Source organism: Mizuhopecten yessoensis, unplaced genomic scaffold (genome assembly GCF_002113885.1).
Source record: "Mizuhopecten yessoensis strain PY_sf001 unplaced genomic scaffold, ASM211388v2 scaffold716301, whole genome shotgun sequence".
Taxonomy (NCBI): Eukaryota; Metazoa; Mollusca; class Bivalvia; order Pectinida; family Pectinidae; genus Mizuhopecten; species Mizuhopecten yessoensis.
In genome coordinates this window covers 303,779-326,844 of record NW_018480048.1, presented here as the reverse complement: position 1 = coordinate 326,844, position 23,066 = coordinate 303,779, and the positions used below count along the sequence as shown (strand labels likewise).

At 35.3% G+C, this 23,066-nt stretch overlaps 2 protein-coding genes across 2 annotated transcripts in view; one reads left to right on the top strand and one right to left on the bottom strand.

The window, feature by feature from the left end:
• Positions 1–366: 366 nt before the first annotated feature.
• On the bottom strand, positions 367–15,787 carry LOC110442807 (probable lysosomal cobalamin transporter). Its single transcript, XM_021486605.1, has 15 exons — positions 15,681–15,787; positions 13,015–13,191; positions 11,128–11,191; positions 9,228–9,322; positions 8,731–8,798; positions 7,518–7,606; positions 6,955–7,028; positions 6,523–6,648; positions 5,439–5,653; positions 4,810–4,912; positions 4,182–4,286; positions 3,524–3,667; positions 3,065–3,119; positions 2,155–2,264; positions 367–973 (listed from the first exon to the last, which is right to left on the bottom strand). Exons 1-15 carry the CDS (start codon positions 15,738–15,740, stop codon positions 860–862), a joined length of 1,599 nt encoding a protein of 532 aa, XP_021342280.1. The 5' UTR covers positions 15,741–15,787; the 3' UTR covers positions 367–859.
• Positions 15,788–15,818: 31 nt separating this feature from the next.
• The window catches only part of LOC110442808 (DNA primase large subunit-like), a 15,098-nt gene continuing 7,850 nt past the window's right edge, over positions 15,819–23,066 (top strand). The window contains exons 1-7 of the mRNA XM_021486606.1: positions 15,819–16,044; positions 18,506–18,615; positions 19,395–19,474; positions 20,086–20,206; positions 21,099–21,191; positions 21,805–21,942; positions 22,416–22,559. Coding sequence (XP_021342281.1) covers positions 15,888–16,044; positions 18,506–18,615; positions 19,395–19,474; positions 20,086–20,206; positions 21,099–21,191; positions 21,805–21,942; positions 22,416–22,559 — 843 coding nt within the window. The 5' untranslated portion in view covers positions 15,819–15,887. The remainder of the gene's footprint in view (positions 16,045–18,505; positions 18,616–19,394; positions 19,475–20,085; positions 20,207–21,098; positions 21,192–21,804; positions 21,943–22,415; positions 22,560–23,066) is intronic.

Here is a 23,066-nt window from a genome sequence, read left to right as displayed (position 1 = left end):
GACCAAGGGTTATCTTAATATGAAAATCCGAGAGGGATTCGTAAACTTCTTCTCGAGATATAGCAATAACAAACTAGGAATGTCAAAATGCGGGATGGCTGCCTGATGGCCATCTTGAGAAATGACACCACTGCGGCATAATCAGATGGTTTCCTTGATCTGCTGCTTTAACAGATTGCTCTCTCTGTCCAATACTTTGGTATTGGTACTGAAGGTGACGGGGTACGTACCGTACTAGTCATCGAAACGTCACACATAAACACATACTGGTTGTGATACATAACATTTCTACGACCTGGTTCTGTGTCACTAAAATTACTAAATTAAACGGGGTTTTCAACAAGAGACACATGGATTTAATCAAATAACTTTATTTTCTTTTAATCTTGTGTATACCAAGTATATTAACATTTTAAAGTTGGTTATATCAACATTTTCAAGTTATGATTATTTACAGTTTCCTACTTTCTTAAATTAAATACAAAATACATGCAACATATTAAATGTAATTTTTGCACCCATTCTTGTACCCTCAACTCAAACACCCAATTTTATTTTCACTCACTCTAATACATACAAACACTGAATTTTACAATTAAATAGTATGTCATGCTCTGTACATTAATATGAGTGGTTAAGTATTGAAAGAAAAAAAAGGCAGATACATCTGTTAAATTGTTCCTTGCAGTTACATGATTTAAGTATAGAGTTTCACTCCACAAAGCTTGGGAATAAGCTTGAATTATGATTTCTATTCCTTATTAATAAATTTATTTAACACCAGTATAAATAAAAGCTGTCTGCACATATTTTTCAAATACACACAAATATCACAATATGCAACACATCCTGTTCAAAATTATGGTCGTAGCATCTCCTCATCACTGTCATCGAAATCGTCTTCATCTACTTCTCCATCGATGGCGGATTTCCTTTTCTTAATAAATGCGACCAGGAAACCAATCAACATGAACTGTAAACAATAAGAATACAGAATTATATAAAACATACGTACACACTTTTTGAGAGATCAATAAAGGAGATTCTGCATGCTCAAAATTACAACATGAATAAATTGTGTGTATTTACCCTCTGGAGACAGAATTACACGTTTAAATGACATAGTTTGAGTTGTTCTTTCAGGTGAAATCATAAGATCTTAAATATACCTAGAAGGAATAGTTTAGCATATTCAATGGTTGAAAAAAAACTCTTCAAGGGTTTAAAATCGGCAGTCTCCCTTCTAAATAGGGAGAGTTGGCAAGTATGCACATCGCATACGCATTAGTGAAACGTTGGCGAAAAAAACCATAAGCAAACTTCCCCTATGAAACCCCAAAAACACACATCTTCTTCTTAAAGTCTTCCCAAAAAAAACAACTTACATACTTACTCCAAGAAACACCAATGTTGTCCAATAAAAGTTAGTCCGAATTATTCTGACGTTTTATCGACTTTTTTTGGTATCGGTCTGTCGTCGATTAACGTCAGAACTCCGGCCCTTTATAATATGCGGGAAATTAGCGAACCGCGCCGGGGTCGCACTTCCAACTGATATTTTAGAAACAAATTGCACTTTCACACACATGTCACACATGGATCGAAAGATCTATTCTTTATGCACTAGGTGGTATCAAAAACATGTTTCAAAGATCATTAGGAACAATATTTTCCAACGTTTTCTATACCAACCCATGTTTTTAATGGAAATTAGGGCATGAGCAATGTCACATGAATTGACGAGATCTCGCATTACCGTAGGTATTTCCCAAAGTTATGACGTAGGCCGGCGAGATTTTAGTCACGTGGCATTAGAAGGCGTGTCTATCAAAAATCTAGAGTAAAACAGAGTAAGTTTGAAAAAAGGTGTTTTTAGTGATTGTATTGGTTGTTTGAGGCATGTAATTTACGTTCATCTTGTGCATAAAGAATAGATCTTTCGATCCATGTGCGACATGTGTGTGAAAGTGAAGATTTGTTTCTAAAATAACAGTTTGAAGTGTGCTCCGGGCGCGGGTCGCTTATTTCCCGCATATTATAGAGGGCAGGAGTTCTGACGTTTATTGACGACAGACAGATATAAAAAAAGTCGATAAAACGTCAGAATAATTCGGACTAAATAATAGGCTGCTCCAAAGAACATAACATACTTACTCCAAGAAACACCCATGTGGTCCAATAATAGGCTGCTCCAAAGAACCACATCTTGTAGAAGAAGCGAGTGAGCAGCAGGGCCATCCGGGAGATTACACAGTTGGATTCATCTGTAGTAAGAATAATCATTATACACAGCATGCCGTTTACATAGTTGTTACCACAACATATTTTTGGGGTAGTTTTTAAACATCAAAGTTTTTAAAAATTAAAATTTCACAAGTGTAAAATTATTACTTGTAAAAATATACTATGCAAACTAATCTGGGTTCCATCTCAAAATTGTCATTGTTTTGTTTTTTTGTTTTAAATGTTTCAAAAACTTATAAACCTTAACTAATTTAATGTAGTAAGTATGTTTTTGTTTTGATTTACACATCCTCAATATTCCAAGGGTTATGCTCTCTGCACCCCTGGAGTATGTTACAGCAAAGGCATGATTGGTCTCGGGTACAAAAAACCTGACCAATCGCTAGGCTGATACCTATCCTTTGAAGATTTTAGACCAGCAACACCCAACTTCAAAGACAGTCAATCTTTTGATGTACGTCAAAGGATCAAACTAGTCTTCTTGTCTCATCCACAAGGTGACGCTCACTGAGCTTTTGCTATGACATATACATTTCAATGCAATTGTGATCTAAAATGATCATATTTGTTAATTTCTTGGAATTAGAAAGGTGATCCTCTTTTCCTCTGATTGACTCAAGTGCGGTATAAACTATCTTTTGAAATATGCATTAGAAATGATTTGTGCAGGGATAGATGGACGCATGCATGGAACCCATCGATATATACCGGGTATCACGATTCATCCATTGCTACAGTCTTAATGTTACGGGGATCTTTTCTTATCTGAATCATACTTTTAAGGTACAATGCCTTTCCATAGAAATGTATAGCTACTCACGTGCATCTGTGGAGCAGATCTCCAACTTTCCATCACTTGTGCTGTTGTCTTTTATCTGCAAAGAATTTAGTTTTACATTTTTTATACAATGTTATTATTTGTGTGCATTTACTGCAGTGAATAAACTCAATATTTACAGGGGTGTAAAATGTAACTAGCTTTATGCTTGGGACTAGTCATGTCAGGACAAGTGAAATTTTTAGTATTTACTTTGAAAACATAGGTGGGCTGGTAGAATTTATCAAAATAACCCTGCAAGCTAGTACTTTAATATAAATAGGAAATGAAACTGTACACCCCTGTTTATTAATCTATTTGTTCTATTATCCAGTGAGTTAATGACATACACAGATTGGATTATTTCAATTCAAAATTGTTCCCGTAATCCTACATTTTCGTTATTTATTTACTTTTGACGGCTAGATGGCTGAAATATGAGTTTCAAGTGATAATACATACTGTGTATCTCTGACTACCAAAGCTGGAGTACTGAGGCGTGAGTTCGTAGATGATGATGTTGATGGCCGACATGATGAACATGAGGATCATACACAGCATCAGTATCCCCTGGGGGCGTGTTCTCCGTGGACGGATCTTATACATCTGTAACCAAGGAAACAGGCTTAAGTGGAGCAGGAGAATTAAGGTCTGTATTACTGACTGGTTTAATTGGACCTAAGATAATGAATTCAATGTCAAAGATAATTAACTCTCTCACCAATATTTGGAGATTATTATTACATGTAAGTTAGGCAATATAAAATTATATTTTGAAATTCAAACTGAAGTTTTTTAATTCAAAGTAAAGCACAGTTTCAAAACATGACATCTTCCTATATTTAACTTGACTTCTGGAAGGAAACATTTCCTCAGTGAATCAACCTTGTTATGATCCCATATCTCTCATCTTTAGCTCATCTAAAAAATATCAAATTTCTGTCAATCAAAAGTTTTAAAGAAATAAAGTTTAGCTGAAAGAATGGGTCAAAGCTAGATTCTGTTAATAGCTAATGTTTAACCATGGTGACATGTATCGCTTGTTATTCATGCTTTGATGCAATATTAAATATGAAGCTATGGACGACGGGAAGCCACTGAGTACCACGTATATAATTACCTTGAGCCAAAAGAACCAGATGCCGATGTTGCGGACACCAGACATGGAGCAGAAGACGAGGTAGACCACCAGCAGGGAGAACATGATGTAGTCCAGTGGGAACACCTGGAAAAACAATCAAAAGAAAGAAATTTAGCCCAGTGGTTTATATTTAACAGCCATTGATAACAATATTCTGCATTTAAATTTCCATGTCGAAGTTCAAATCGCATTGAAATTACCTATGTCACAATTCACCAGAAACAGTCACTTTTTTCCCTCCATAATGAGAGAAAATCGATCAAAATAGTAACTACACAGCTTAAAACATATAAAGTGATAATGTTTAATGTGAAGGTTAACATAAGATAAATCTGGCCTTTTATCTGTGGTTTAGTATGAATGTTTCCAGGGATATAGCTTTCTGGTAAAGTCAGAAATTCTTGTACCTTTCTTGTAAATTGTGTATGTGAAATAAAATGTCTTTCTTAACTACCCTAGGTGTTAATACTTATCAACAAACTGAAGGATATTTTAAGAATCAAACTGATATTTCTGCAATATTTTCATTATTGTATTCTTCAACAGTGTTGTAAGAAGCTATCAATTCCGGAATAGCTGAGAAATAAACTCACGTGAACAGACTTACCTTCTGACAGAAGACGAGTACCATATCTACAGGGTTGGGAAGGGTTCGGTGGGGGAGGGCGTACCCAAACTTGTATCCCAGACTGTGCATGGCCTTGTCTATGCTGAAACATCATGATAACATCATGAAGTGAGGTTCGTGGACCAAAATATCATATCAACAGCACTAAGTAAGCTTGGTGGACCAGATAACCAGTTGAAAAATAAAAAAAATATTCCTATAAATAAGTATTTCACTTTTTTTTTTATATGAGATGGAATTTGATTTTGACCTATTTATTGGTGTGATCTGTGTATGTATTTTCCTTGCAATCAACTTCACTAAGTAGATGAAATGACAGTTTCATAGCATAACTTAAATACCAGACAAACTTATTTATTGACAGACAATTATCATTTGAAAGACAAACTATGTACCAGTACATATATTGTCTGGCAACAAACCATTGGGTAGAACAACTAACTGACAAACCAATTAATTAATAGACAGACCAATTAATTGATAGACAATTTATCAACTTCTTTTTTTCTTCTTTAAAGCTAATGTAACAATATTTAGTTTCATAAAATATTTATTAAATTTCTATTTTATTTATCCATAGAACAATATGTATGCAATCCTCAACTCACTTTGTCAGGAGCAGGGAGACAAAGATGAGCAGCGTGATGAGAAAGAAGAAGACGCCAAAGACAACCTCGAAGGGGCGGAGGACAACCAGGCATCGCTGAAGTATACTCCCCTCGTTAGTAGCCAGGTGCTTCTCTTTTCTCTCCATCAGACGATCCGATTCTTCCAGGTTAGAAAGGTCATTCCTTCGTCGTGATGACATTGACCGGCTAGAATACTGGAAGAGAAAAAATAGGCCAACAGGACCTGTATTTATCACCTATTTTTTTAACTGACCGACATATTCTAAAATATCCAAAATAATACTTTTAAAATTAAGAATTTAAAAAAAATAAAAATGTAGTCAAACAGATGTTGAAAAAGCTCTGTCCAAATTAAGCCATCCACATTTTTGTCATGTTGAACACAAAACTTAGAGATCTACCAGGTGGTACTTTTAAATGCATACAGGTTAAGTATTTTATTAAAAATAATTGAAAAAATTAGCATACATGTGTATATTTTCTATCACATTCATGTTTATTCATACATAAAAAGAATCTCAAAATAATTTTATGATTTTAGAGAATTTCAGAATTCAGATGGAAACAAAACAATTTTGACATTATTTTTATCATTGAAACAAATATTGGAAAGTTCTTTTCACAAGGTTAACTGAAATAACAAAGAACAATGCTGTCATTTATTCCATACTTTGTGAATTTGAAAGATTTGATTGGTTAATACTTGTCACATAACAATAGGAGTTCTTCACACACTTAACAGCTTTTTTGTGATTTAACTTGTTTTCTTGTTTTTTATTTCTATTTTCAAACATTCAAATTTTGAACAACTGCAACTCTGTCAAATGCATGGTAACATGTTATTTTTATGAAATATTTGTGACATTGGGAATAATGTACCGGTATACGTAGTTTTACATGCAACTCAGTCAGTTGTCAGCTCCTAATGGCTCCAACTGTCCAAATTTACATATTGACATTGTCGTAAATAATATAAAGCCGGACATAAACGTACAACAAAACGTTAACCACACAAACAAGTTGACAGTTGTGAATAAGTTTATAATAGACTAATTAATCTTACCTTATCTTTGAGGGACTGTATTCTGGCTTGAGCAGTCGATCGCTCGGACTGCACGGAAAGTTTCTCCGATTTCGCTCCTTTCCTACCTTTAATTAGACCCATTGGCATAGCCGACATACCATATGCCTAATATTGATAAATAAAACAGAACACAAATATCTTATAATGTTGTCAAAATTGATGAAAGCTACGAAACACAGTTATATACATCAACCAAAATAAAAATGTTGCATATGCCATCTGTCAAAATACACAGATCCTTATCACCTTCAGCTTGCCAAAGTGGACTGAAGAAAAAGATACACAATGGTTTGGGGAGAAACAATAATGTGCATATAATGAGATCTAAAAACTTGCCTTTTCTTAAAAATTGTATATAAGGAGAGTCATGAGGACTTTCTGTACATATGGAGGAGAGATACAAGGACTTACTGTGTAAGTGATGAGGGCACACATCCCCAGCAGACTGATTATACTGATGACAAAGGATAGGGCATCTTCACCATCTGTCAGAAGTACACAGTAAGATATAATGAAAGGTTTTTAACTCACCATCAACACATATCAATGATCTAGCAAGGAGTCTCACTATCTCTGGCCATTTTTTCAGAAGAAAATATTTCAACTAAATATCAAAACTAACTTGCCTATGTCATCCTTCATCTTGACTCCTGTTAATTCATAGCCGCAGTTTTGACATCAAGACATAATCTATTTCCTTTTCATCATATGCCCATCACTCCTTTTATTGTTATATCAATACATGAGCATGATCTCAATCGAACAAACTTGAAAACATCAGTAAACCTGTTCTATAGATTTTCTAATAGTAAACCTAGTTTTGTCTCTGTCAATCTTTGCCATTTGCATGCAGACATAAAATGGCTTTGACCTGAAATTTTGTTTTCTGGAATGAATGCTAAATTCAAGAATAACTTTGTGTATACAAAGTGATATTCGAGAGATTGTTTATTAAATAAAACAGTCGTACTCACCATTTGTGGTGAGGTCACTGAACAGGTCTTTAATTTTCTGGTAGTCAGTAGCATTCGGGTTTGGCAGATTCTTCGTAGGTACAAACGCTCTAGAAATCGTTAAGAATACATCATGTTAAAACTTCACTTAACTCATTCACCCCTAAAGACACACTTGAATCCTTCCAATTCAAAAGTTGGAATAGCTCATTATGAAACTTCAGGGGTCAATAAGTTAACAAGAATTTTAACCGCTCACAGGTACATGCAGTTGTAATACATGTAACAGAGGTTTTATTTGTTCAATGTCTTTGCTTGGTGTCAAACCCGGGACCTCTGGTTTACTAGTCTCACATTCTACCGAATGGGCTAAAGAGAAATTCTCCCTAGCCGAGTGGGTAGGAAGCAGCTCGTCTTTTTACCAGGTTGAGATACACAAATGCAACTGGATTTCAAAAGGAGCTGTCATAAACAAGACATCAGATTCATCCACTTGACAACAAGTACCTGATTCAAAGAAACAGCTTGATCATTTTTAGGTGAACTGATATTTTAAGCCTGTCCACCTTCGATACGCTCACTTACACTCTCTGCACCCTTGGAAATATGACATGACAAAATTGAAGGCTCAGTTTCTCCATCTTGTGAATGAGAAAAGGTACATCAAAAGCATCTTGCGGCCATGAAACAGGAAAATTGACTGGCTTTGAAGTCGGGTGTCGCTCCTCTGTAATCTTCGAAGGACATGTATCTGCCTAGTGATTGGTCAGGTGTTTTTACCCGAGACCAATCAAATAGCTAACCACGTTCCTTCAATCTAGTTATGACATATTACTTGGGTGCAGGGAGGGAAAGTGAGCGCAACCCTAGAGTATTGAGGATGAAGTCTGTCCTGATAAAATACTGTACCTTTTACATCATTAAAATATTAGAGTTCTAATTTAATATCTACATATACTTTTCTTATATTTGTTGCGAAAAAAGATGTCGTGCGCTATGACCCTCTTTTTTATTTTCAAAAGAGGGTCATCACCCTCTTTCAGTATATCCGGGGTTGGCAGGTATGAATACATCTGAGACATTTTTAATAAATGAGACATGAATTAAATACATTTCACCACAAAGTGTCCTGCACTCATTGTAAAAAGAATTTCTCACATTAACAATTCTTTATAAAATATTACCTTGATACCTATTCAATGAGCGTTTCTATAAAAGAATTGAAGTATCTTACCCGATCATTAGTAGCACGGCCACAATGATGACGAACACGACAGTGTACTTCAAAGCTGAACAACAGCTTTGAAAATTAAACCTCAACTTGTCAGTACGATGTTTGAATCAAAGCATTAACGCACATATTATCAAAGAAATTACACACACCTGACTTATGTGGTCTTGAATGTAAGTGGAGGTCATATATTTAAACAAATCAATAGTCATCTATCATGGAAGCTACATCCAAAATATAAATTCTAGACCTTGCGGCTCAGTAGAAAACGTCATTTGAATTTGCTACAACACATGGTCCCTGTGACCTTAAAAGTGGTTCAAAATAATTCTTTTGGAGAAATTAGCATGCTTCTTTAGAAACCACAGCTCATGAAATATCATTACTCTAACCCTCATGGTTTTGTAGAAGTTGTTTTGAGGAAAGTTTGATAACATCACATGATGTCAGGTGAGCACAAAAACAGGGGTACTGTTATGTATGTTTGATGATATACTCACTGTTTTGTTTGAAGTGTCCTCATCCCTTTCCTCATAGAAGAAGTACATGAATGGTAGTAGTACAAACAGGCAGAACGTCACCAAGCCATACAGCGCTGTCAACAGAGAAATACAGCAATCAAAATTGTCTGTGGGTGATGCAGATATACTGTAAGTTTTATCAGGATATCTTAAACTTAGCCCTTATTTGACCGTGTTATAAGAGGAACTGTCTACTGCTTAATCATAAAATGCATATATATGAACAAGTTCTAATTGTAATGGGACTATGTTACAGAAGTCCTTAAAACTGATCCCATAGTCGTAAATGATGCTTGGATAGAGTTGACAATGCCATCATATTCTTGCATACTGTAAGCTAAAGCAAAATTAGACACAGTGATGGACGGTTGGCATCACCTTGGCCTACACCTTTAAATATTTGAAGCAATTTCTGACTTTTCTGATATTTGACCTTGAGGTAAAGGCCACAGTAACCTAATGACACTGCATTGCACATCATCTGTAGGTGATGCAGTTGTACTGCAAGTTTCATCAAGAAATCTTTAATGGTTTTAAAGTAACAGCCCAAAAACGATGTTCCAGAAAAATTTGATCATATTTGACTTTTACAATGACCTAATGCCAGTGCACTGAACATCATATGAAGGTGATGCAGGTCTACTTCAAGTTTCATCAAGATATCTTGAATGGCTTAAAAGTTACGGCCCGGACAAGATCATGTCAGAAGAATACAATATGTCGACTCCCTCCATTCAAAAGGGAAGACATAATAAGCCTTTAGTGCCAGAATTGTCACCAAACCATAGTGATACAATGTCGTCAACACAGAAATATAGTAAAGAAAATTATTATAAGACTGTAGTGCCAGAAATATCAAAATTGTCAAAACAGACAGAACGTCACTAAGCCATACAACGCCGTCAAGACAGAAACATAGTAATGAAAATTATTATAAGACTGTAGTGCCAGAAATATCAAAATTGTCAAAACAGACAGAACGTCACTAAGCCATACAACACCGTCAACACAGAAACATAGTAATGAAAATTATTATAATACTGTAGTGCCAGAAATATCAAAATTGTCAAAACAGACAGAACGTCCCTAAGCCATACAATGTCGTCAACACAGAAATATAGTAAAGGAAATTATTATAAACCTGTAGTGCCAGAAATATCAAAATTGTCAAAACAGACAGAACGTCACTAAGCCATACAACGTCGTCAACAGAAAAATATAGTAAAGAAAATTATTACAAGACTGTAGTGCCAGAAATATCAAAATTGTCAAAACAGACAGAATGTCACTAAGCCATACATCGCCGTCAACACAGAAACATAGTAATGAAAATTATTATAAGACTGTAGTGCCAGAAATATCAAAATTGTCAAAACAGACAGAACGTCACTAAGCCATACAACGTCGTCAACAGAAAAATATAGTAAAGAAAATTATTATAAGACTGTAGTGCCAGAAATATCAAAATTGTCACAAAGCCAAGGCTCAACAGAGAAATAAAGTATTGTTATCAACATAATTATAAACCTGTAGTCCCAGAAATATCAAAATTGTCACAAAGCCAAGGCTCAACAGAGAAATAAAGTATTGTTATCAACATAATTATAAACCTGTAGCGCCAGTTATACCAAAATAATGTTAACCGTAACTGGTGTTAATGTTGAGTCTTATACAGTAACAGTAATACCAAAATATAAACAGAAACATGTGTTTAGATTAATAAATGATATCAAATACCTGATCACTGTCTGATATTTATTACATACCTATAGAATATCTGATAACAAACTTACTGTAACAGCCGTAAGCTAACCTGGTAATACCTGATAACTGTCTGATATGTTTTATGTATCTGTACAATATCTATTAACTAACTTACTGTAATAGCCGTAAGCCACTGATCTCTCTATTGACTCTCTCGTTGTAGAATCATTTGCCCAGTCCTGAAAATAAAACATCAAATTAAAAAATCATCAATTTTTTTACAAGCTAAAGCTAACTCTTTGAAGGAAATATAATTGAATTCTTAAACATCTTAAAAGAAATTACTGAATATATGTTTAACCTACATACATGTGTTTTATTAAGGATGTTTTACATAAGAGTATTTACATCTGTACCTAATTATAAAGAAGCAATCGTCATGATATTTTACTATTTAAGACAAGATATGTAGTTACAGTGTAATCTGTTCTACTGTCTTCTCTACACCAAACTATGTACATAGAAAATATATGTACAGACAAAAATAGAGCCTACGTCATGTAATCAATACACAATACATCTCCAGCACACACACAGACATACACACATAGGGAGATATTAGCCAGGTGGCATAGGACTAGTAGTTAGCGCCTGGTTAAGCAGCTCCTGCGAATTCCTCAATATTGTATTGATTATATATGCTAATTGTATTGACTGTATAAAATTGTATATCTATGTACTGTAAAGCGCTTTAGAGTGGCTTATGTTAGCTAGATAGGGCGCTATATCAAATGTTGTATATTGTATTGTATTGTATCAAGATGTCTAAATTCTACATACTCAAACGAAATTGGCCATAAAGTTTAAAGTTGTGCAAGCAGTGTGAAAAACATGAGGCTGCATGGTCCTGGGTCCTCAAAACTGAAACTGACCACTTCTATTTTCTATCTTCTTTTAACTTTACAACGGGTGGCCCCTTAATAATTTTGTTTGAAAATTGCAGAAATCTGCCCATGTAATAGTATGATAAAGCAAACTGTGCTCTAAAGACGGCCTCCCTTTGACCGAAAAATGTCAGCACACATAGGATCTAAATCAAGTATCACATGATTTTGTACCTGATTCAATGGTGTTGTTGAATTACTCATTTCTATTTTCAATAGTATGATAACTTGATAAGTATGAATATGAACGAAAAATCTTGTAACATTATCTAAACTTTACTTCATCATAACCATCTTGAGACAAATGTGATAAAAAAGATACTGAATATGTACCACATAATGCTCTGGTCGACCAGGAAGTATATCTGTTGATAAAGTTCCATCAAAATCCGTACAAGCTAAATGTTCCTCGTCTAAAGTAGCCAGGTATACACACAGTTTCACCACCAAAGACTGATGATTCTCCTATTCAATTTTGCAAAATTTACGACTATATTTTCCCTATTACACCTGGAAACTGTCCTCTGAAAGTTATTTTTTTCATCAAAATCAGAAAAGTGCCATGAATGCATATAACTTACATCACAAAAGCAATTACTTTTAGTTTATATGTTTTCTAGTTGTATCATTAATGATGCTATAATTAATTAAAGTAAACACATACCAAACATCATTTTCAGGCAGTCCTTACAACTCGAGCCTTATTTACTAGTACATTAAATATTGTACATGTATATAGGAAGTACATATCTAATTATTTCATTAAGTTCTTTTGTTGCTGATCCAAAAAAACTAGATTATGAAATCGATTGGTGTTCTATGCAGTAATAAGGTACATGTATACATTAACATGTAACAGGAGAAAGAGAAATCACGAGAATGCAATGGCCAGACCGGGGTTCGAACTCAGGACCTACTGAACTCTAGACAGGCGCTCTTACCAATTGAACTCCCTGGTCGCCGACTATCGACCCAGTCCAGTTCGGCTACAAACAAATACAATGACACTACATACCCTAATCTACCCTACCATCAGTTTGTTAAAATTATGAAAACTGTAAATTAAATTTATACCTCTTGTATGAAATAATCATGGAATAAGTACGTAGCACACTGACCTTGAATTGACCCTTGCTGTTCTTCATGTAGGACACCAGGAAGACATCGACCGGAATGAGAGCAGTTGTCAACAGGATCACACTTAACGCAACAATGGCTGATATAGTACTCGATATGGTACTGTCCCGTTTACTCATGAAATACTTTATATATATGGTGGAAAAGAGCAACACCAACTGCAATAAGAAAAACACTTATAACGTCATTTATACTAACAAGTATTCATAACATACACAAATACAAAGGTTAATAATTGATTTTAAATTAAATTGTGTTCAGAAACGGTTTTGATACATCTTTCCAGTTTTTAATGGTCACTTCCTATTTTATATTGCGCACAAGAAAGCATGCATGATATGAAAGGAAATAAAAAAAATAAGGTTGTATGTGTATGAGGCCCGGAGGGCCTGTATTGTTCACCTTGATATTCAAGCAGTCGCAGCAAAATATTCTCATCAAAACAGCTTTGGCTGATCATGTAATGATGCATTCATAATTATGTTTTAGTAGCGTTTGTTCTGAATTTGTTGTCTTGTTGTAGTCTGTTGATCTTTATATAGCAGCCAGGACATTGGCCATTATTTTAGGAGAGGGGAAAAATTATAAATTTCCTGAGGTGGTCTACATGTATATGGTAAAGATATAGTTTTTAATAAATATTCACAGGATATGTGGTTCCCTTCAATGGGAACCAGTTGGATGTAGCAATACTAGACTTTTCCAAAGCATTGGACACCATGCCATACAAGAATCTCTTGCATAAAGTCGCGCAGTACAGCATGCGAGGACAAGTGCACAACTGGCTGACGTCATTCCTAACACAGAGGAAAATGAAGGTTGTACTTAAAGGCACAATGTCCCAGGAGGAACACGTCGCCTCCGGAGTACCTCAAGATACGGTACTAGACCACTCCTTTTCCTCTGCCACATAAAAGACCTACCAGACTCAGTCAAATCACAAGTACGCCTTTTCGCCGACGACTGCCTTTTGTATCGACAAATCAAAACATTCAATGACTATAACATCCTCCAAAATGACCTACAAAACCTTGAAGAATGGGCAGATAAATGGGGCATGAAATTTAATGCCAAAAAATGCTACATCATGTCAATTAAGGAAAAGTCGTCAAAATTCTACAGTCTGAATAACCACATTTTGGAAGAGGTACAAAACAATCCATACCTACATGTAGGACTCCAGATATCAAACGACCTCAAATGGAGTACTCATATAAGCAACATCGCGAGGAAAGCAAGCTCAACTTTAGGCTTTCTGAGAAGAAATTTAAAACACTGCCCAAAAGAGTGTAAGAAAACAGCATATATATCACTTGTTAGATCAATTCTGGACTATGGCAGTATTATTTGGGACCCTCATCTAAAATCAGACATTGAAAAACTAGAGAGATTACAAAGAAGAGCAACTTGCCCAATTACTGGAAATTACAAAAGTCGGGATGAAGGACATGTCACAGAAATGCTACAACACCTAAAACTGCCAACCCTACAAAACAGAAGGAAATCACAGCGACTAGTATTCATGTACAAAGTAGTTGAGGGGTTAATACCAGCCCTACCCCCAGATCAGATAATCCAGCACTCTGGAAGGACGCGAAAAACAAACACAAAGTGTTATGAGAACTATGAAACATCAGCAACAGGAACATTGTCAACAACTCAAGGCCATTAATCATCCCAGGACACAAACAGGAAGCATACAAGAACTCCTTCTGCATCAAAACACTGCTTGAGTGGAACCAACTGGATGATATAGTAGTGTGCGCAAAAAGCGTAGAGGGATTTAGATGCAGCCCTTTCAAAAAAACACCCAAGATAAGTAACATATTCTCTCTCTCCCGTCGTGTCACGCCATTATTGGTAACTATAACGTATCCAATGTAAATGTAAAGTTCAACAAGCCCCCTAAAAGACAATATATCACCCTAAATTTCAACCCATTGATAACAGTCATATATTCCCACTAATCCCTCTTTTGAATAGCCCAATGTCTATTTCTCACACCAATGGGCTCAGAGACAACTGTCATCAGTACCACTAACAATTTCAGGGGTTCAGGTATAAGGGAGATCGGACGAGGAAATTATTTTTGTGTGGCAGGGTTCAATTGTACATAGGATTAAGGTCGCCTTCTAGCTTCGAGCTAGAGGGAATTTCCCTTTAGCTTAGTGGTAGAGCGTCCAACTAGGAACCTGGAGATCGAGGGTTCGATCCCCGGTGGAAGCACACTATTCTCTTTCCTGTTACAAATGGTGTCCGTGGCCGTCCCTGTAGTGACAGAGAGTTAGAACCTGGGTTGTGGTGTTCGAGGGCGAACACATTTAAAAAGGGGGGAGTATAGTAGTGGCAGGGTTCAATTGTACATAGGATTAAGGTCGCCTTCTAGCTTCGAGCTAGAGGGAATTTCCCTTTAGCTTAGTGATAGAGCGTCCGACTAGGAACCTGGAGATCGAGGGTTCGATCCCCGATGGAAGCACACTATTCTCTTTCCTGTTACATTTGTTTGTGTCACACTCAATGATGTCATGTCACATGATCGCTACTGGATGCGCACTTCAGTGTCTTCAAGCTCATGAAATTCGAGAATTCATTTCAAATAACATAGTTAGCATCATGCTGTCCACGGCACAATATCTAGTGTACTTACAACCATGATAACAACGAATGGAATCCATCCAGCAGCGAGCACAGAACTGGGAATCGCCATCTTTTTTGTTTTTATTTGGCGAAAATCCTCGGTGCAGAGAAAGCTTGAAATAGCATTTGCATGACTTTGGTAAAAAAAACGTTTGGAGGAGACTGATTTTCTGTGTTCATTTCGTTGGCGGGAAGGAGAAAAACAAAATAACCTGCGATGGAAATTGTCGATCCAAAGAGCCGATCTAAACGAACAAGAAAGGGTGTAAAGCTTGAACAGAAGTATACTCATCCGCTTCAGTTTTTTCACACACCACCAACTGATACAATATCTTTACAGGAGTTCGAAGAATATGCTGTGGAGAGATTGAAAGGTTCATTACATTGTTAGCTTCTCAACAGTAGATTGTTGATCTTGCTGATTTTTCGTTTACGATTTATATGATCGGTGCCTTCTTTTAAATGCATTATTTTAGTGGTTTAACATGTCTAATTCTAAGTGTTAATTAAGGTCTTAAAAGTATTTTCTGGCCTCTGATCTGACTCCATATCAGATCACCAAATTCTAGACGATTCGGTACCCAAGAGTAGGTTTTGACATTTTATATTAATCTAGGAGAAAAAGACCGTTTGATAGCATATGTTTTTTTTGTTTTTTATCTAGACTAAGATCTTACTAATTTGATATAATGTCAAACTCCTGTGCTAAGTGTAGAATGTTTTGCTACTTTTTTTTTAGACGAAAAATGCTGAAGAATCTTAAAATAAAAAGTCAGTAGGTCACAAAAACAAATAAACTTAAAAGTTGAAACATCAGTCCAAGTGACGAAAATTGCAAGAGTGAAAAGTATATTAAATATGAAAATAATTGACTTTTTAGCAGTAACGAAACATTATTACCCCAGATCTTACACCTACATGTTGGGTGTACCAATGTTATCTACGCAACTCTTACAGTTAATTCGGCCCTAAACATGTGCTGAATACATTGACTATATTTAGGAAACTCTTCAAGACATTTTCATCCATGTTACTGTCAACAGATGAAAAGAGAAGTACAGCTGAGTTTTTCTCGTCATCTAAGGAACGTCAAAGCTATGTATAATATCAATAATAATAATTGACGCAGGCATATGCATAATGCCTATACATCCAGATCACAAAGTTTGACATCAGTTTATATGATGATGTCCTGAATATGAATAAGTTCACTGTGATCTTCCTCGTGGTTAAAAAAGCATTCATGTTGTCCCCAGTGTTTATCCAATCAGGATTCAAATGTTTCGACTCTTGGTGACAGCTGGAATATATAGGATTTTTTTTTTTTTTTCATCTGCTGCATGTACATAACTGGTGTAGGTCTGTCCATATTATTTCATAGCAAACAACCAAAATGAAACGGCATTTTTGTCTGACAAATCATTTTGCCAAGGGACCCATAAATAGGATTAAAACCAAGGTCAAAATGGCAACCTTTGACTACAGGGGCGAGTGAAATAAGTTGTTTTATGTCCCACTAATTGACTGAAGTGGTGCTTGGCATCACTGTTATCCCTGATATGCAGTTGGTTAAGTTTTTGATCAGTTATGGACTAAGTACTGTAACTACACTCGTTTACCAGCATTTTCAACCATTATTAATTTGATCAATATACAAAGTGAAAACTTGTTGTTTTTCATGTAATCTTACTCTGCTAAAATATCTGCTAAATGCAAATTTTAATTAATTTATTGGTTATGACTTGAAAAATACACAAAAAAAAATGAATGACTTGGCCCATGTTTCTCCAAGAATCCATCTCTACAAGTACTACATACAACATTCTTGACCTGTTATTATGGTCAACTGCTTGTGTTTAGGTCAGTTACATACATGTATAAACTAATTACTAAGGTGATGTACAATTTTTGTGAGATGTTTATAAAAGTCTTATTAACCCTTTCACCTCTGTAGACCATAATGGACTCACCCAGATCAATGCATGGTAGAGTCTACTAAAGTTACATAGGGGTGAAAGGGTTAACTCATATTACAAGTCTTTTATGACAGGTGCCACATGTGGTTCCAAAATTATATGCTTTCTCTTTGAATTGACTGGTTTTGCTTCGATTTGGTTTTGTTGAGCTCTAATTATATAAGATTAAAAACACATATTTAAAATAAAAATGTTGACGTCAGCCAAAATGAATAAGTGAAACATGATGTTTGATAAGTTTTGTAAATTTATTTAAGATTGGTAAAATCCTGGACCTGAGTTCAGGAGCAGATTATAATAAATGAAAATTAAAAAAAAACCGCTCATATACAATTTTAGATAATAAAATAATATACACCATTTGATATAGCGCCCTATCTAGCTAACATAAGCCACTCTAAAGCAATTTACAGTACATAGGTATACAATTTTATACAGTCAATACAATTAGCATATATATATTAATCAATACAATATTGAGAAATTCGCAGGAGCTTCCTTATCAGGCGCTAACTACTAGTCCTATGCCACTTGGCTAATATCTCCCTATGTGTGTATGCTGGAGATGTATTGTGTTCTGTTTGTAGTGGGACCGTGCTTCCAACGGTATCATTTATAGTGCCACCTCACTTGAATGCTACAGCACAGATACCGCAACACCCACCCCAGACCATTTTATACTACACCTGGGTTGTTGGAGTTGTGTGGGCAGGAGAAAAACACTTTCTCTAATATTCCATGCGTACAGCCACTTCGGGAATCAAACCCCGGACGCCTGCTTGGAAGGCCGGAGTGTTAACCACTCGACCAATCCGCCCATAAACAATATATGTACAATATACAATTTTGTTTGTTTCAGTACTAAAAGCTCTGGATACAGCAGGTGTTCGGCATGTTCGAGGTTCCGATAAATATAATGAGTTGGTGGAAAAAGAAATAAAGAAAACTAAGTTTGGTCCTATTCTCAGGGTAAGCATTGGTAGGCATGAGATGAACATTTTACGACTGTATATCAAATGTAGATATATTAATTGCATCATGATCGCTTCACATAACAGTATTTATTTGATACGCTCATTAGGCCTTGTTTCAATAGATGTCATGTATACTGGTAATTGCTTTCAAGCACTATCCAAATATATTTGATGTAATGCAGATTGCAAAATCTTTTATTTTAGTGTATATGTTAAATGGCCGTCATAGCCACCCATATTCAAAATATTGGCAATAAATATCAAAACATCTTCCTGTAAATGTATAAAAAGATAATCAATGTTTTCTTGCTATAAAACTTCTAAGGAAAATCAGAAAAAAATGCCTTAATTATGGTAATATCTTTAAATCTCCTGTTTAAAGAGCAGAGTTTATGCTATACAATATATATACAACCTGTGTAAGCCTTGGACAGGTTAAAGGTTTTTGAGTACTTGGTAAGTTATGAGAAGGCTTTCCATTAAATCAACACAAGTACATAGTACTAGCAACAGTACTATTTTTACATGGATGTTTATTTGAGGTCTAACATTAATGCAGTGAGACCCAAATTGAACATCTACAATGTGATGCAGAAAACATTTTTGTTCATTTTCAATAGGTATTACATATACACATATTGTATTTCAAATATTGATTGAATCTGGGGATGGCAGTTTGATGGTAGGAAAATTATTACTCTGACTGACATGTTGTCTTTTAGTTATATCATTTAATTATTTTACTGTAAATGTTAATAAATAACTGTGTTTCAGACTGACAGAAGAGATGATGAATTCCTGCAGAGACTCGACCATATTTCACACTTCATTCTAAGATTGGCTTATTGTAGATCGTAAGTGGTCAGAACAAGTCCTAAACTAAGATTGGCTTATTGCAGATCGTAAGTGGTCAGAACAAGTCCTAAACTCATGAGACCATTGACTTCCCTAAAATAAGTTTTGACCCTCCAGATTACAGGCAAACTGTTTTGGCTTTACTGAAATTGCTAAATGATCAAGAAACAACTGAAAGCCCCGACTCACTATCAAAGAATAGTGAAAATATTCAGTTATATATGCTGGTGTGCTGCATTTAGTCAATTTAGTCATTCATAACCTCTGGCATTTCATTCATCAATCAGGATTTCATTTTATCTGTTCCCTATGAAACACTTATTTCTTTCTATTCGTGCCATAAATTCTGTTCATAAAGAAAATGTGACAAAATATCTTACAACAATGTCCCTTCAACATGAGGTTTGATTGTGATATAATTAGTCATTATGAAAAAGTACCATTGGACAAAACTTTAAAATGTTCATGTCTTCAAAATATAATTCCAGTTTGAAACAGTACTGGTTATTATTTTCAGTGCTAGAAAAATCACTAAGTAAATGGTAAAAATGACTTGATAGGATCAATTTGTGATTTTAGTATCATTATATTGAAATGATTTTGTTTTAAGGGAGGAGTTGAGAAGATGGTTTCTGCAGCAGGAGTTAGAGTTATTGAGACTGAGGTTCCAGAGGGAGTCACCAGAAAGCAGACAGGACTTCCTCAGGGAAAACAACCTCAACTACAGCCCAGTAGGTCTTCCTTCTTTGTCTCTGTTCTCTTTTGATGTAAATAAACCTAGACAGAATTCAAGGAATTTAAAAAACCATGGATCAATGATTAAAGGATATGAGGTTGACCTGTTTATATTTATGGAGACAAAAGAGCTCTCCTTTTCTGGTTTTCATGATTATATAATTTCTAAAAAGTGATGCTTCACTTTTGGACAAAATTAACAATTCTTTTGAAGGATCTGTCACCAAAATTTTTCAGGATATACTCTGCATTCTAACATGTACTCTGCATTCTAACATATTTATAAATTTGCACAAAATGACCAGAACCAATATTTTCATTGATTTAAACCCTTATAAATAGGATTTGGAACCTTGGAAGGAATTCAAAGTCCAAAAATATTTACAATTAGGGTAATTCCACCAACAGAAGTGATTCATCCAAACAGGGCAACAGAATAGAATTAATTAGCTGTATATATTGACCATCGTTGGAAACGATATATATATATTGTGAAATTGGCAATATTTCTTTTAATTATTGAGAACATTTGTCATTCAACAAGAATAATTTGATGTTCCTCTAAACTCACTGTACTGCTAAAATTTCATTGAACACAAGGTGGTAGTGTATCTGGCACACAGTATTTTGATGAAACTTTAGAACTGTTAACCCTGAAGATAGCTCTATGAGGTATATCTGTGGCCATCAGAAGGTGTGCATTGCAGTGTCTTCAAATCATTGTGACCTTAATCTCTTGGTCAAATATAAGAAACAAGTGAAAAGCATACGTGCATATTTGATAAAATGGGAAGAAAAGGTCTATATTCACTGAAAAAGATCTCAGTTCTAGTTACATTTCGTATCACATGTAAGTTATAAATAATGTATGCGAGACATATTTTACAGATTTCCGAGGATGACAAAAGGGACATAACTCCAGAGTTAATAGCAGCATCTGGAAGGAATACATCACAGGCACACACGCAGGAGTATTTCAAGGTGTGTGTATAGTTACAAGTATATGGACATACACACAGACAATAGTATTTCAAGATTGTTTGGTTCTTTGTATGGAAAATTAACAGTGGGTCACTCACACAGGAATGTTTAACAGGGTGCATGGTTTATATAGAAATACCTCCTGGATACATACTCATACACAAGAATATTTTCTGGTATGTTTGATAATAGAATTTGAAGAACATCCTTGATGATCCTTGACACCTGTACACAAAAGTATTTGGAAAATGTGTATATGTAGAAAAATATACAATTACTATTTCACAATTCATTTTTACAAAAACAAACGGAAGCAGACAAGTATTTTGCTGTGTTTTTTGAGCTCACCTGCTCAATGGAACTATCATATAAGTATTTAACATAATTAAAATGGGGAAAAGGAGGTGAACTATTAGGCCCATTGGACCTCTTTTAATACATATTATCAGCATGTGTACATTCAAACCTGCTTATTTGAAATGATATATCAAAGGTAAGAGAGAGAAAAATACAAGGTGTGCTTTTCAGGTTTCTTTTGAGAAATTCTGACAACTCCAAACTCTGAATTAACATATCTTTCAGGTTTATATAAATGTAATGGTCATCGTTTCAGGTTCCATTTGTGGAGGTGCTTGATTTGATCAGCAAGAGAAAGGTGTTTCTGAGTGATGGATTTGCGTATGTGCCACGAGAAGACATGATATCAATCCTCTTAACTCACTACCGGGCACACCTGTCCCATTCTTTAGCTGTGAGTGTTGTGAAATTTCTTGAAATTAACAATTTGTTAAAAAGGTTTCAAATCATTTATTATTTTGATATAATATAAGGTGTCAAAATAATTACTTGAGTATTGTAATACACACAGAAGTGACAGTAATCTTTATGCCCTGCCATTTTATTGTGGGGTGGGGGGAGTATATTGTAATACCTATGTCCACCCTGTCACATTGCATTTGTTTTATTTACATATTTTCATGAAAGTTTATACAAAGGTCAAGTATGAGAATATCTATTAGATGTGTTTGTATTCTAGGGACCCAAGGTCAACCAGGTCAAAGTCAATATTACTGTTGGTATAAAATTTTCAACCGGTTAAACTGATTTTTTGCATGACCAAGGAGGCATTTGTGTCTTACAGACAGACATTTTCAAGACTTGGTCCTTTTACATAGATCCTACCGGTTTTGTACATTTTAAAAACATACATGTATATTTGATCAGGTGACCTGTCGAGCCCTGCCTCACCTGGAGGAGGATGACAGACTACTACCAATGGTGTGTGGACTAAGTAAGCGCTATGTCGGGAAGGATTACACCTCAAAAAAGACCAATGTGGGCCAAATCACAGCAGATATGGTGGAGATGGTAAGTTCAGAGGTCAAGGTCGCAGATGACCTGATCAGATGATCTGCTGTCAATATCTCAAAATAAGAGCCTGGGGTAGCCATTGATTTAACTGCATGAAGAATTTACCATATTGGATAAATAGTTTCTTTTAAATGTTTTATGAGTTCATAAATTATGGTTTAATAGATTTATCGGTACCTTTTGGTGATAGTTATTGTAGTTTCCTGAGATTATTCCCGTGCAATTTTGTTTAACTGACAATACTACAGGGAACTGTTAAACTACAAACTGATGTGTGTATGTGTTGTGTGTTTGCAGCTCTCTATACAGTCATTTCCAATGTGTGTGTGTTGTGTGTTTGCAGCTCTCCAAACAGTCGTTTCCAATGTGTATGTGTTGTGTTTGCAGCTCTCCAAACAGTCGTTTCCAATGTGTGTGTGTTTTGTGTTTGCAGCTCTCCAAACAGTCATTTCCAATGTGTGTGTGTTGTGTGTTTGCAGCTCTCCAAACAGTCATTTCCAATGT

Coding starts and splice junctions, on each gene's coding strand:
- LOC110442807 (XM_021486605.1), bottom strand. CDS start 15,740: ATGGCGATTCCCAGTTCTGTGCTCGCTGCTGGATGGATTCCATTCGTT. Junction 4,913..5,438: donor GTCTCCCTGCTCCTGACAAA/GTGAGTTGAGGA, acceptor ATGATGTTTCAG/CATAGACAAGGCCATGCACA. Junction 3,668..4,181: donor TCTGGTTCTTTTGGCTCAAG/GTAATTATATAC, acceptor CCTTGGTTACAG/ATGTATAAGATCCGTCCACG.